This window comes from Episyrphus balteatus, chromosome 1, assembly GCF_945859705.1.
Source record: "Episyrphus balteatus chromosome 1, idEpiBalt1.1, whole genome shotgun sequence".
In the NCBI taxonomy this organism is placed as follows: Eukaryota; Metazoa; Arthropoda; class Insecta; order Diptera; family Syrphidae; genus Episyrphus; species Episyrphus balteatus.
In genome coordinates, this window is record NC_079134.1 from 137,274,071 (window position 1) to 137,287,443 (window position 13,373).

Genomic DNA, 13,373 nt, shown 5'->3' on the forward strand with positions numbered 1-13,373 from the left:
TTAAGGCAAAATAGACCAAAACGAACGAAATCTTGAACGAAAAATTTCGTTTAGCTTTTCGTTTTTCAGTACGCAGCTCTAGGGAAAAATTTGGAGAGTTTTCACTCATTATGTCACTTACTTTTTACAGTCCTGTGCATTTTTCTTGACTCCAAGAGCAGGGTTGATGGTGTTTTCACTTTTTAATTCATTTATTTCTTGTGTTAAAAATTATTTTCTGTAGCTTTTTCTTGATTTTAAATGAATTTTGAAATTGTTTATTTTGACTTTGACAGAATACTCGATGATATTTCTTCGTTTGCATTTTTGTTGTCGGCTTTGGAGACTAAAAAACGATTGCGTTTTTTGTCCAGTTAAAGGCTTGGCCACACCGGAGGGTATGCGGTATAGTGGTAACGATATTTGTACTAAAAAAATTCCACACCTGAACGTTGATGTGTCAGTTTGGAATTTTTTTCATACAAGTACCCTCACCGCTACCCGTACCGCTACCGCATACCCTCCAGTGTGGCCAAGCCTTAAGACCGGTTGTAATAAAAAACACACCTATTGTTAACGAAAAAATATCATCGGGTATAACGTCAAAGTAAAAATACATATAAAAAAATTCAAGAAAAAACATCAGAAAATAAGTTTTAAAGCAAAAACAAAACAAATTTCGTTCGTTAACGAAATTTTGTATGGAAAATTTCGTTTCGCTTCAGATGCGTCCACACCAAACAGTTGTTCCAGTTTAACATTCCCCATAGAAAAATCCTAGTCGACCGACATATCGTGCGGTTTAAATCGACTTGTGAAAAGTCGGCATTAGGTGTGTTTTTTATTACCACCGGGCTTAACTGGTTAAAAAAAACGCCTCGGGGCTTAGTGAGAAAAATTGGCAGCACTGCATACTAAATGTTTCGAAATCAGGTGACACAAAAAAATATAAAGTTGTCATATTTTTCGCTTTTGGATTTTCTTTGCACAGATTTAAATCTGTTGAAAAAGTTAAGCCCAGAGAATTCTCCATGCTAAACAACTAAGCTCAAGGGGCTAAAGTGTTGTTGCATTTAACATGTAAATTGCTTAGCCCCGACTGCGTTTTTTTTTTTTTGTCCAGTTAAGACCGGTGGTAATAAAAAACACACCTATTGTGCGGCTAAAATCGACTTGTGAAAAGTCGGCATTATTCTCTGAGCTTAGGCTTGAGCAACAAAAATCGCTTCGTATAAATCCTCACATTCCATACCATACGAACACATCCCCATAAAGCATATAGTCTACATTAATTTATGGAATGCATTCCACAAACAAAAAATGGCATCTGGAAAATGAGTTGTCATACAAAATAAAATGAAACAAAACCCATATTAACATATAGCTTTCTTCCTTACTCTTGTGCAATACTTTCAAAAATCAAAAAGACAGCCGGCCAGCCTGGAAAAATGTTTTAAAAATCCAAAACGTTACAAAAACTATACGGCATTTCCAAAAGCTAAAGCATTTCATTGAATTTTGTAATAATTTTATTATTATTTGCTCCGTGAAAAAAAAAAATTATTTATTTATACAAAAAAAAAATGTAAGTTAAACTTTCTATTTTTTATGAATTTATAATTCAATTTAATATTTCTTGCTAGCAATTTAATTTATAACAAAAAATGTCAGATGACAATTTAGAAAGCCTTGATAATGCGTCACTACGCAAAAAATGCCTCGAATATGGCCTCCCAAATGTTCCAATCACAGATACAAGTCGTAAATTACTTATACGCAAATTACGCACCGCCATGACTGGCGAAACCGATGACAAAAAGAAATCAAATCGCCGAGAAACAATTCATGTCACTAAAATTCCATCCTTAGTCGAATCAAATGCAAATTCAAACACAAACACCGACGAGGCACCCAAACGACCTCCCAGTCGCATGAATCGACGAACAATTGCTGCAACAAGTGTCACTTCCACTGTCGATGACACTACTTTACCAGAATCTGATAAAACAAAGCCCATTACAGAAAGACGACGCTCTGTTCGGTCGCAGGTTGAATCTGAGCTGAATCCACCAGCTCCAGTCATTCCAATTTCACAGAAACGCAAAACTGCTGTGATTCTTGCCGAAGAAGATGAAGACGATGAGGATGATGTGATTTTGTTGGAAGCTGCCGAACAGAGTGAAAAGGAAATTGTAATTCCTCGAGCTCGTCGATCGGTTTCATTGTCCAAAACAGGAGTAGTCACTACTTCGTATAGCCAAGAAACTGTCGCTACTCCGCCGACAGTCAATGAAACTGAATCCGAGTCTGAATATGATTTCACTTCAAAATATGCTAGTTTGTATGAGCCAATTGCTCGTCCGCTGGCTCAATCCCAGCCAATTACACGGGAAACGTCCTACGGTCTTTCGGAACCGAAAGTTGTCATGGAACCGGATCGTACTTTGTCCTTCCGGACGACTTCGGTTAATCGAACTTCAATTGAACCTGAAATTCTATATAATAAACCATTAATTCCGGGGCCATCTGTGGCACCTGGAGGCACTTCTCGTTATAGTTCTTTAGGATCTGGTTATTCTTCGTCAAATACTGCTTCGTCAGTGACGACATCGTCAACACGTCGTTATACTAGCGCTGGTGGTGGTAGTGGTGGTTATGGAATACCAACAACACCAGCTCCAAAATACTCTAGCATGTTTGATGATCAAGAAGAAAATGATGAAAATCAACCAGAAACTCCTTATCTAAGTGATTTTGCTAGAAAATTGGAACGTCTTAAAGCGGAGCCATTGGTTAAAGGAGTTGAAACTCCTCGAAATGTTCCAATGAAACGAGATACTCAACGTTTTCAACATTCATCGTCGATTGTTGGTCGAAGAAGTACAATGCAAACAGATTCGTCAGTTGCAGATTCTTTTAAGAATTTTCTATTTGCATTGGATAGGAAGTATAAACTTAAGAGAAATTTGTCAATTTTGTTTGTTGTCATTTTGATTTTATTCATTTATATTGTTTTTATTAATTGAAAAGAGACTTTCCTTCCTTAAAACCTTTTGTTTGTTTTGGATGAAAAATGTATTTGGTGGTGGAAGGGAAGTTATATTTAATTTCATTTTTTTATTTTAATCAATTTATTTTGCTAACCAAAAGCCTTTGAATGTTTAATGTAAAAAAAAAAAAAACGGAACAAACAAAAAAATGTAATAAAATATGTATTAAAATTGCTTTTCATTTAAAATAAATTAAAATACAAAAAAAACAGATATTTTTTTAATGGTTTCTCATTTTGGAGAAGTTTTTCAAGAAATCGTAAGTAATTTGGGATCGATTTTTCTTTTTTCATGGAGCGATTTTGCAGGTGAAGAAGAAGATTTGGATAGTCTCTCAAAGATAATCGAATAGTACTGGTAACTCGATTTGCAACTCTTGATTTTGCTATGTATGTAAATCATTTTACAGCTTTTGAGTTTAGAGTGTCACATAAAATCCAAAAAAGAAGAAGACAAAAATTGGCAAAAGACACAATTTTATTTTAGAATGATGACATAATTATTTAAATTGTATTTGATATTGGATGGGAGAAACTTGATTTATCATGTTTATAGAAGAAGACCAATTCTAAAAATAAAAAAAAAAAATAAATCTTAAGGGGACACCCGGGTTTGAACCGGGGACCTCTCGATCTGCAGTCGAATGCTCTACCACTGAGCTATATCCCCAAGTGAAAGAAGTGGTTTAAAATTTAATTATGTGGTAGATTTATTTTTGGAATTGAAGTTAAAAATGGGCATTTAATTTCTATTATTTTATCATTTGGATATTTTTGGTCCAGGCAAGGCAAAATACGACTTCAGAAACAAATACTATTTTATTGAATTGCTTCTAAATTCTTATTTATTTTTATTTAATTAAGAAAATCTTTTGGAGATTGGAAAATGGTCAGCCTTATGGCGAAAAAAAATTCCCGGCTGAACAATGGCATTGGCATTGGTCTGTAAAAATCAAGTTTTGTTTGAACCTACCTATGTAGGGTAGAGTTGCCTATTTTCGGCCGTCTCCAGTTTCCGGCCACCTTTCCAAAAATCGTTATAACCAGGGATAGGATCTTGTTGACCTAAAAACTTAAAAAAAGGCAAAATAAACCTCCCAAAAAGGCATAAAAATGCATTTATTGAGAGAAAGAATGAAATATAAAAATTAATGGCAGTAATTTTGAACAATCATGAGTTTTTTTTTAAATTTTCAGTTAACAAGCGCCTGCGATTGTCCCTTAAGAGTGCTTTAAAGGAGCTAAAAGATCTCTCTACATCTGTAGAGACGACTGGACCCCAATTAAAGCACTCGACAAGTGGGTTACTTCAACATTTGCCGGGAGCTCTTGATTTGTGTTCCCATGTATTACCCAATTTATTTGTTCAACTCTCTCGAGTCCCTTATTTGCCAAAAAAAAATAGATCTGTACTTCTCAAAAACATCTTTTGCGACTGCCCCTTTCGCAGCTTCAAAATCTCTCTTGATTATGTCCAAAATCTGGAGAACTTCTTCAAAGGAGTATTGTAAATTGATTAAGTTAGCTTTTGAACCCTGATACTTGTCGGTTGTCGACCGCGCAATAGAACGTAGAAGACAATAAGGCTTAGCCTAAATGGTAGAAATAGCAAACAAACAAGTTGCATAGGTAGATCTTTTCAATCAATTTTGTTTGTGTGGGGTGATTAGTGTAGGGGTTAAAGTAGGGAATAAGGCTAAGCGCACACATGCGATTTTGATCGCGCGATTATTCAGTCGCAAATTAGATGACAAGAATTTCAATGACTGTAGACACAATTTTCAATTTTTTAATCGCGGGAAGCATGTGTGTTCAGAGGCATTGAAATCCATGTGATCCATTTTTGCGACTGAATAATCGCGCGACTAAAATCGCATGTGTGATGCGCCTAGCCTAAGAGTTTATGTTCAACATAAATTATTTAAGTTTCGATTCAGCAAATGGCCCTTAGCTTTTTGTTTGTATATTTGAGTGTTTTGTGTGTAGGCATTAACTTAGAGACGCTAAAGAGATAAAAAAAACATATTAAAAGGAAAAAAAAGGCAATAACAAGAGAAACCGAAATAATGTAAATTTCGGCCCCTTTTCTGTATTATGCAAATTGTAATTTTTTTTTTCATTCTAATTTCAACTTTGGTAACTCTTGTACCAATTTTGAAAACTACAATAACAGGCAAGTTAAAAAAAAATAAAGCAGTGGTAAACAACATGAATTTTTGGTCACAGAAAGTGCTGTTCTAAAATATGGGTAAATTGGAAATTGAGTTTTATTAAAACTTAAAACTGTGAATTAGATAATTTGAAGCAAAATAACGCAAGAGATAAAAAATGTTTTGATAAATTAATTTTTGAAATATTGGTATAAAATAAAAATAAATTATGGACTGGTGAAGTAAAAATACTATCAAATAAACTGCATTCAATAAAAACCGTAAGGATTTGGAATGAACAAAGGTTCGAAATTCTGGGGTAGGTACGTTTTTCAAAAAAAAAAAAAAAATTGAACGTTTTATTTTTTTTTACCAAATAGTTTTGAATTTGGTTACTGGTTAAAGGCTTAAGCCTGGTACGCTGCTAGAGCTAAATTTTAGCCGAGATAAAATTCCCATTCAAGTTATCGATAATTTGTATGGGAGCTAAAATTTAGAGCGAGCTGCGTACCAGACTTTAACTAAAACGGCCACTTTTTACAAAAAGTCAAAATGTGAACATTTTCAAATCCATTTTGTGACAGTTTTTCCGACCACAAAATTAAAAATATAGGTCTGTTTAAGGGGTTTTATCTAGTTGTAAGTGCAAAAAAAACCTTCTTTTTTGTGGATTTTTTGTAAAGAGGCATTTAATTATATAAACATAAAGAATACCATATCCATATAGCAAATTTAATGTATTAAAAGAATTCGCTGTGTATTTAAAAAAATATTGGGTTCCGTTATTTTTGTAGTAGATCTCCTAGACCATGGTATAAAAAGACAAGGTATGATCATTAGAGCCGCCATCTTACAAAATAGGGTAGTAAGGTTTTGACGTTTGGCACTTGGCAAAGTCAAAAGCAACAACAATTTCCAAGACAAATTTGTTTACAACAACAATTTCAATGGGCTGGGCTGTCAAAACCTTAAGTAGCCATAAGTTTTGACAGTTCTCGATACTAAGTTTTTTCTAATGATCATACCTTCTCTTTTTATATACCATACTCCTAGACGACCTCCAAAAAAAAAGGTGTCTGGCGGTGAGCAAAATTTCTCCGAAACGGCTGGAGTAATCGGCTTGAAATTTTTACACAATTTTCTTAGATACCTACTTTTGTCAGGAAAAAGGTTTTTGATAACAATTCGATTTTCTAAGCCACTTTAAAGTGTAAATTTTCGTGAAAAAAAAACGATTTTTTTCTTTGTCAAAAATCAAAATTTTGACTATTCCTTCGTTCATTACCTGCATTCGTCTATCCTGAAAATGAATCTTTTGGTTTTTTTTTTTTAATTTTAAAGGACTCAAATTTGACATTTCTTTTTTGATTTAAAATTTGTTGTTGTTGTATTGCACCAAGAGGGAATGTTGAAAAAAGAAACGTCAAAAAAGAGTCTCGGACTCACGACCCACGATTCTCCTGTCGGATTATTTTTTCTTTTTTCTCTTTTAAAAGAGTCGCACCTCTTTTCCTATTTATTTATATACTTTAAATTGAAGATATTTTTGTATGGAAAATTTCGTTTCGCTTCAGCTGCGTACTATAATAGGCTTTAAACAAAATACTACCCCCAAATGCTTCGTTAATTGCTTTAATTTGATGAACAAAAAATTGTAAAATTGCTTTAAATTGATACTCCAAATAAAAATACTACAAATTATTTCTTATTCCACTTGAAAATATAACGAATCATAATTATAAAATAACATTTTATATAAATTCAAGTTTTGTTTTTAGAAAATACAAAGACACAACGAAACTCTCTCCATAATACTTTGTATTGATGTTTAGCTTTTCGGCTTCGCCGCTAGAGATCCAATCTCTGATTGTACCACCCTGTTTTTTAATCTTCTTTCTGTCATAAATGTTGACGTTTAAAAATGTCATGCGATTTGTTTTTTATTTGTCAAAATATGCAAACAAAAAAAAACAACAAAATAATCTACTTGACTCTTTCTCACTTATTTCACAATTCCTACACTTTCTAACTTTCTTTTCTGCACAAATAATATAACTATCTCTCTTGAACTTATGCAAATCGAAAAGGGTAAATATACTTTTTGCTCTATCCAAAGAAAAGAAATGGAAAATCATCTCTCTTCCAGAGATAAATGTCTATCTGTCACTTTCGGTCATTCTTTCTCTGCTTCGATCGTTGTTACCTCTTTTTCTAACTTTTTTCTTTTTAATGTCAGTGGTGCAGTTTAGTGTACAGTGCAGGTGATTTTGGTTTCTTCGAAAAAATAAAAAGAATTTTCTTCTGCTTTCCAAGTGAAATTTTCCTCTAAACTATTCCGAAAAATTTTATTCTAATTGGCAAATTAGATTGAGAAAAACTTGCAAATTGTTTTCTCACAAAATTACTCTGCATTCCATTAAAATTTGGTAAGCTTAATGAGTTTTTTTCTTCTCTAATAAATTTTGTAGTGGGCAACAAATTGGGTTGGGATCTCACAAATTAAAATTAATTAATTTAATATTGCTACTAACTCTGCTGGAAAGTTGATTAACATGTTTTTTTTTCTTCATTCTATTGTATATTTTTTATATTTTAATAAAATTAAATACTAACAAAAAGGGTTCATGTAAATAATTTGTAAAAACTGGAAAAAATGGTTTCAAACTTTCACAGAACAACGAGAACATGAAAATCGATAAATTCCTCCTTACAACTTGCGATTGGGACTTGGGAGTAGATTATCGTTGTTTTGTTGTTGTTTTTTTTTCTTCATTGTCCGGCTTGAAAAGTAGATAGTTTTGGGATATGAATGAAAGAATTATTTTCCCAATTCTTTTGGAATAATTCATGAGAATAATTTAACTTCCGGTGTGGAAAAATAAGTCTTCCAACGCCCAACATGAAAAATGTAGCAAAATTATTGATCTGTCTGCGGTGTTTTTATGGGAGGATGAAAATCGATTTTGTTGGGCGGAGGAAGGATACATTGAAAAAGTCTGATGAATCATAAAAGTAATATAAACCTTTTTATTCAAACAGGCTCATTGTCATGACGTAGTTTAGTTTCTTTGTTTTTAAAGTGTTGGTGATTCTGATTAAAAAAAGGGAGTTTCAACAAAAAATGTTTGTAACTTATGGTAATTAATTTATTCTACTGTCGATGTTTGTGTGTACCAAAGCGTGACCATTTCTTTGATCGACAATATAAGTTTTGTGGCTCGATGGTCAACCTTTAGAACATTATTGTGCAGGTGATTTTGGATACAAAAAATATGTATATTAGGTTTTACTTGATGATCGCGTGAGTACACAAATAATGTTTAACCAAATGAACGGATGCAAATTTTTGAATCCGGAAGAGTTTTTTGACATAGTTTTTGTTTTTTATTACGCAATTCATATTTGGTAAAGATGGGAATTCATAGATAAAGTTTAAAATTGTTTATTTGATTTGATGAAATTATTTAGGTTTTGTTTCTGTGTCATTTGACATCGGCTATGGGTATAGTTTCAGGTGGTGATCTTACCTCACTCATTCAAAGACGCCGTTTTTAAGGATACTCTAATGCAGGCATGTCAATCTGAATGGTTACAAGGGGCCAAAACAGCGAGATAAAAATTTGTGTGGGCCGCAGAACATGTTAAGCTACAATTTTTATACGTAAAACAATTTTGAAAAAAAAAAAACAGCGAAAATGATGAAACTATTTTTTTTCATTTACCATTTTTTTCTCAGACCAAAGTTAGTTATTCAGGATTTTATAGGTAACTCATTCCTCTTAATGACTGAAATAACTGCTCGCTTCGACAGGTACCTACTGTGAAATTTACAAACGATTTTATATGGCAGTTTTCAAGTGCACAAAAATACTTATAAAATCGGGCTTTTCAACGAATTTGGAACTTACTTCGGAGTCAAATTAGAAATCGCTTTCCTCCATTTTCACATGATTCGGCATTAACTCTATGTTTATGGAACAAATCGAAAAAAATCAAGCGAACTTGTCTTTCAAGAAATATTCTGCAAGCCTTTTTTCGTATTCAATTTTATAGTTTAGATTTTTTGCGTAGTATTTTTGATACGTCAAATCCTAGTTTATCTTCTGATGTTCCAAAAGAGCTAGGTTGGATTTGAATGCACATTTGCATTTGAATGTTGCATTTGTTCACATATTCGTTATATTATGAATTTTCCTCGCAGTTTTGAGTTTAACTCAGATAAATTTTTTGCTACATCTAGGTAGGTATCATGAATTATAAACTCTGCAATTATTTTAGATAGCAAGACATGCTGGTTTAAAGACTTTTAACATTAAAAACTAAAAAAATTCCCAAGCCCCAGAATCGTTGGTAGGTTAACTCAGAATATTCACTTCCTAGTTCACTTTAAGAAATCACATAACTTACCCTGATTTAACCCACGAGATCTTATAAAATTTGTTATTTTTTTGGTTTTATCCCATATTTATTTGTTGATTAGGAAAAAAAGGAGGTGCATGTGTGTCGAAAGCTGTGAACATAAAATCTAAATTATAATCTAAAACTCAAAATTAATAAAAAATGTGGACTGGGCCGCAAAGTTATTCGTTGAGGGCCGCATGCGGTTATAATGCTGTGACTATAGTTGGGAATTTTATTTCATTGCAGTGATTGATCATTTAGTTCAAATCACGCTACTGAATTTGTTCTAAACTACACTCCTGCTCAAATTTAACGCACTATGATTTATTTAAAATAAAAGTCCTATTATTACTTTATGTCACAGTAACATGATCTTAAATTCAAGGTATGGAATAAAATGTTTTTGGGGAAAACTTGGAGAGATTTGCTGAGGTCTGTCTGTCAACCCGCGAACCTTTTAGAGGTGAGTCATAAATGTTCATGGAGTAAAATCTGCTGTGAGCTCTTCTAGACCTACGTTATGTACCCAAAGATACTTGAATGATATCCTCGAACAGCATGCGGTTCCAATCACTCCTTGATTTGGTCCACAATTTAGTCTGATGCTCGATATTGCACCTCCAAGCAGTCTTGATCAATTGAAAGCTGTACTGAAGGAAGAGTTAAAAAAAAAACCTTCAAAAGTTAATTCTTAAAAAACAAAACTTATTTTAATATCAGTTTTCAGACGTTGAGTTGTTAAATTTGGTTTATGTTTTTTTCTTTTTGGTAAATAATACTGTTGCAGTTTAGCTTTTATGCGACTTAGCAAACGATAAGAAAAAACAACAACAAAAAAAAAAATAGACCAAATAATTTTAAAGCCATTTAAAATAAGATAAGGGTATAACTACAGAAGAAAAAAGCGTGCGTTAATTTTGAGCAGGAGTGTATAAAACAAACATCATTTTAAAAATAGTAGAGAACATTTTATTTGTTATAAAAATTCTTAACCCTTTCGAACCCAAGCTATGAAAATCAATACTAAAAAATGTTTTTTCGGTATTATCGGGTCAAAAACATCACAACTAAGAAATATGAATAGCAAAAAGTTATTTTCCAAAATAATAAATAGCAAAACTAATGTGTTATTCTCATGTTCAATGTAAGTAACATGTACTGCCTATGACCACCAAAAAAAGTCGGAGAACTGAGAAAATAACTTTTTATGAAACTATAATGTATGCTACTTCTTCTAAGCAAAAAAAGAAAACACTTTCTGCATTAATATTTTTTATATCTTTTTTTTTCAAAATTATGACCATATTCAAAAAAAAAATTTTTGCAAAAAAAAAATAAAATGTGAATTTCAGTCCCTTTTTCTATAGAAAAAAAATTAAAGGTATGATATTAAACTAACTTTTTGTAATAATCCAGTAACTAGGCATTATTATCTTTCAATTAAGCCATCAAAACCTAAAAAATTGTTTAATTTAATATTTTTTACGAATTTTTAAAAAAATGTTACATGAGAGTAACGCTGGGTCCGAAAGGGTTAATTTCGTTCATATACCTACTTGTCGAGCTTTCTGATTCCTGCCGGAAGTCTAGAAGAAGTTGGTTTTGCTTTCATTTAATCGGAATCATAGTAATCCGAGGACCAAGATGCTAATTGTTTTTGTTCTTGCTTAGAAATTAGAGTAGTAGTGGTTGAAGAAGAAACGCTGAAACTGGCACAAGCACATTAAAATCATGAGGTACAGCAGAAGAACCAATTTCGCTCCGTTAAAAATTGGATGCAGTTTTATATGCACTTTTGTTTCTGTACCCCTATTCTTTAAACGTCCGTCGGTCTAAAAGGGTGCTGTCAGCGTATAAGACAAGTTCCAAATTTGAAAATTGTCTATATGGATGGGACTTCATTTCACCCAAAGAATATATAAAAAAATTATGGCGTAAGCTGTTTTGTCAAGTCATATTACTACTGATCTAAGTTGCTGTTTAGTTTGTTGAAAAAAAAAACTTCGCTAAAATCTTCTAAAAGTAGAGTCACTTTATAATGTCATTTGTGAATTTACTCTTTAAAAAGTTTGTTTTCCTTATTTTTTCGCCATCATTTAGGTATCGAAGTTCATCTACTATTTTTTTTTACGAAGAACTCATCAGATGTTTCCTTAGCAGCTAAAACCATTGGCTGTATAATAGGCTTTATCCTAGAAGCGCATATGCTCGTTCACATTCTTTATTGAACCAGGAGTTACCTACTTCTTGGTTGTCTAGTGGAATCTAGTACACGACATCTTCTGGCGGTTCCTTGGCAGTGTTCCAACTGATTCTTTGAATTTTGTCCTTTTGGTGGCTAAGAGAGATAAATAAGGTTTTAGCAACCGACGTTTGGGTACAAGTGTTAAAAAGCCGCCTTTTTGGTTTCCAGTATTAGTGATCATTGAAAAGGATGAAGTCGAATTATCGGATAATTCCACAAAAATTGTGGAAATGTTTTTTTTTTGCTGCAGTCCTGCTACAATTTGAATAGTTGTTCCTGCTTTTCCTGCTGAAAGCAGCTCGCTCTCAATTGCCTTTTACGGTATGGCGAAGAAAAACAATCAAGTTTATTATGACTGAGTATTACTGTCGATAAAAGAAACAGTTATTTCTTAATAATTATCTGCATTTCCCTGCAGTTTTGCTATATCAATTTCAAAAATTTGACGTCGCACCACGTTTGATTCCGACATTATCGGGTTTTGATACGAAAATTTATATCCAACGCGTTCGTTCGTTCGTTTGAGTTCCAGCCTTTGTAGAACGCTTTATGTAACAATCTCAATTGATTTAGCAAATTTGTTTGCTCCCACTTCTTGTACCCGTTTCTTGAAAGCAGCACATTTCCCCGTTTCCGTTACAATTCCATTACAACTTTTCCGTCTTCTTCATGGCGCTTTGTATTCTCTTCACTTTGATGTTGAATTTCATTTGGGTTATTCGGTTAGACAAATTGACAATCATTGGATGTAGTCTTCACTATACAGCGAATCCCAATCCTTAAGTTAACCCTTAAGCTATGAAAAATCAATATTAAAAAATGTTTTTTTCAGTATTATCGTGTCAAAAATATCACAACTAAGAAATACAAATAGCAAAAAGTTATTTTCCAAAATAATAAATAGCAAAACTGAGAAAATAACTTTTTATGGAACAATAATTTATGCTACTTCTAAGCCAAAAAAAAAGTTGAAAATTTGCAATTTTTAATGTTAGTTAACGATTTTACGGTATTTGGAAGATGAACTTTAATAACCTCAGATTCAAATAAAAATAATTAGAAATTGATTAATATGAAAATTGCAACATCACAGCACTTTCTGCTCTGGATAAAAGCGTTTTCTCAAAAAAAATAATCATATTTATTAAAACATGGTTGTTTCATGCACAAAAAATCGCACAACAAACGCTTTGTTTTTATTAAAAAATTTATCCTGTACTAGCTATAAGTTCTACTTGATGTACAGGGTTGCTTAACCAATAAATACAAAATACAAATGTTACCCAGAGAAACATTTACAAATAATTAAAATTACTTATTACCAAATTCTCATTCAGTAATTGCAACGAAACATTGTCCCAGTAGAAGACAAGTGGCTAATAGTCTGGTGAATAATTTTGAGTCTAAATTTTCGCCGCCTGTCCTCAAACAAAGGTTTGTGCAAAGTGCGTAAATAGGAACCAAAACAATTTAATAGCCGACATTCTCAAGAATTAAGCATCGCTATAGCGAATTTTGCGTAAGGATCTTGACGTTTTCTCTACATATT

General features: G+C 32.6%; 2 protein-coding genes and 1 non-coding gene across 3 annotated transcripts in view; 2 read left to right on the forward strand and 1 right to left on the reverse strand.

Moving 5' to 3' along the window:
• Positions 1 to 1,401: 1,401 nt before the first annotated feature.
• On the forward strand, positions 1,402 to 3,026 carry LOC129905845 (otefin-like). The gene is made up of 2 exons (XM_055981457.1): positions 1,402 to 1,564; positions 1,623 to 3,026. Exon 2 carries the CDS (start codon positions 1,644 to 1,646, stop codon positions 3,003 to 3,005), a length of 1,362 nt encoding a protein of 453 aa, XP_055837432.1. The 5' UTR covers positions 1,402 to 1,564; positions 1,623 to 1,643; the 3' UTR covers positions 3,006 to 3,026.
• Positions 3,027 to 3,626: 600 nt separating this feature from the next.
• On the reverse strand, positions 3,627 to 3,698 carry Trnac-gca (transfer RNA cysteine (anticodon GCA)). The gene has a single exon. It is a non-coding gene; the product is annotated as a tRNA-Cys (tRNA).
• Positions 3,699 to 7,400: 3,702 nt separating this feature from the next.
• LOC129905844 (phosphatidate phosphatase LPIN3) overlaps positions 7,401 to 13,373 on the forward strand; it is a 65,637-nt gene continuing 59,664 nt past the window's right edge. Inside the window, exon 1 of the mRNA XM_055981453.1 lies at positions 7,401 to 7,604. The gene's annotated coding sequence lies outside the window, so the exon portion shown is untranslated. The remainder of the gene's footprint in view (positions 7,605 to 13,373) is intronic.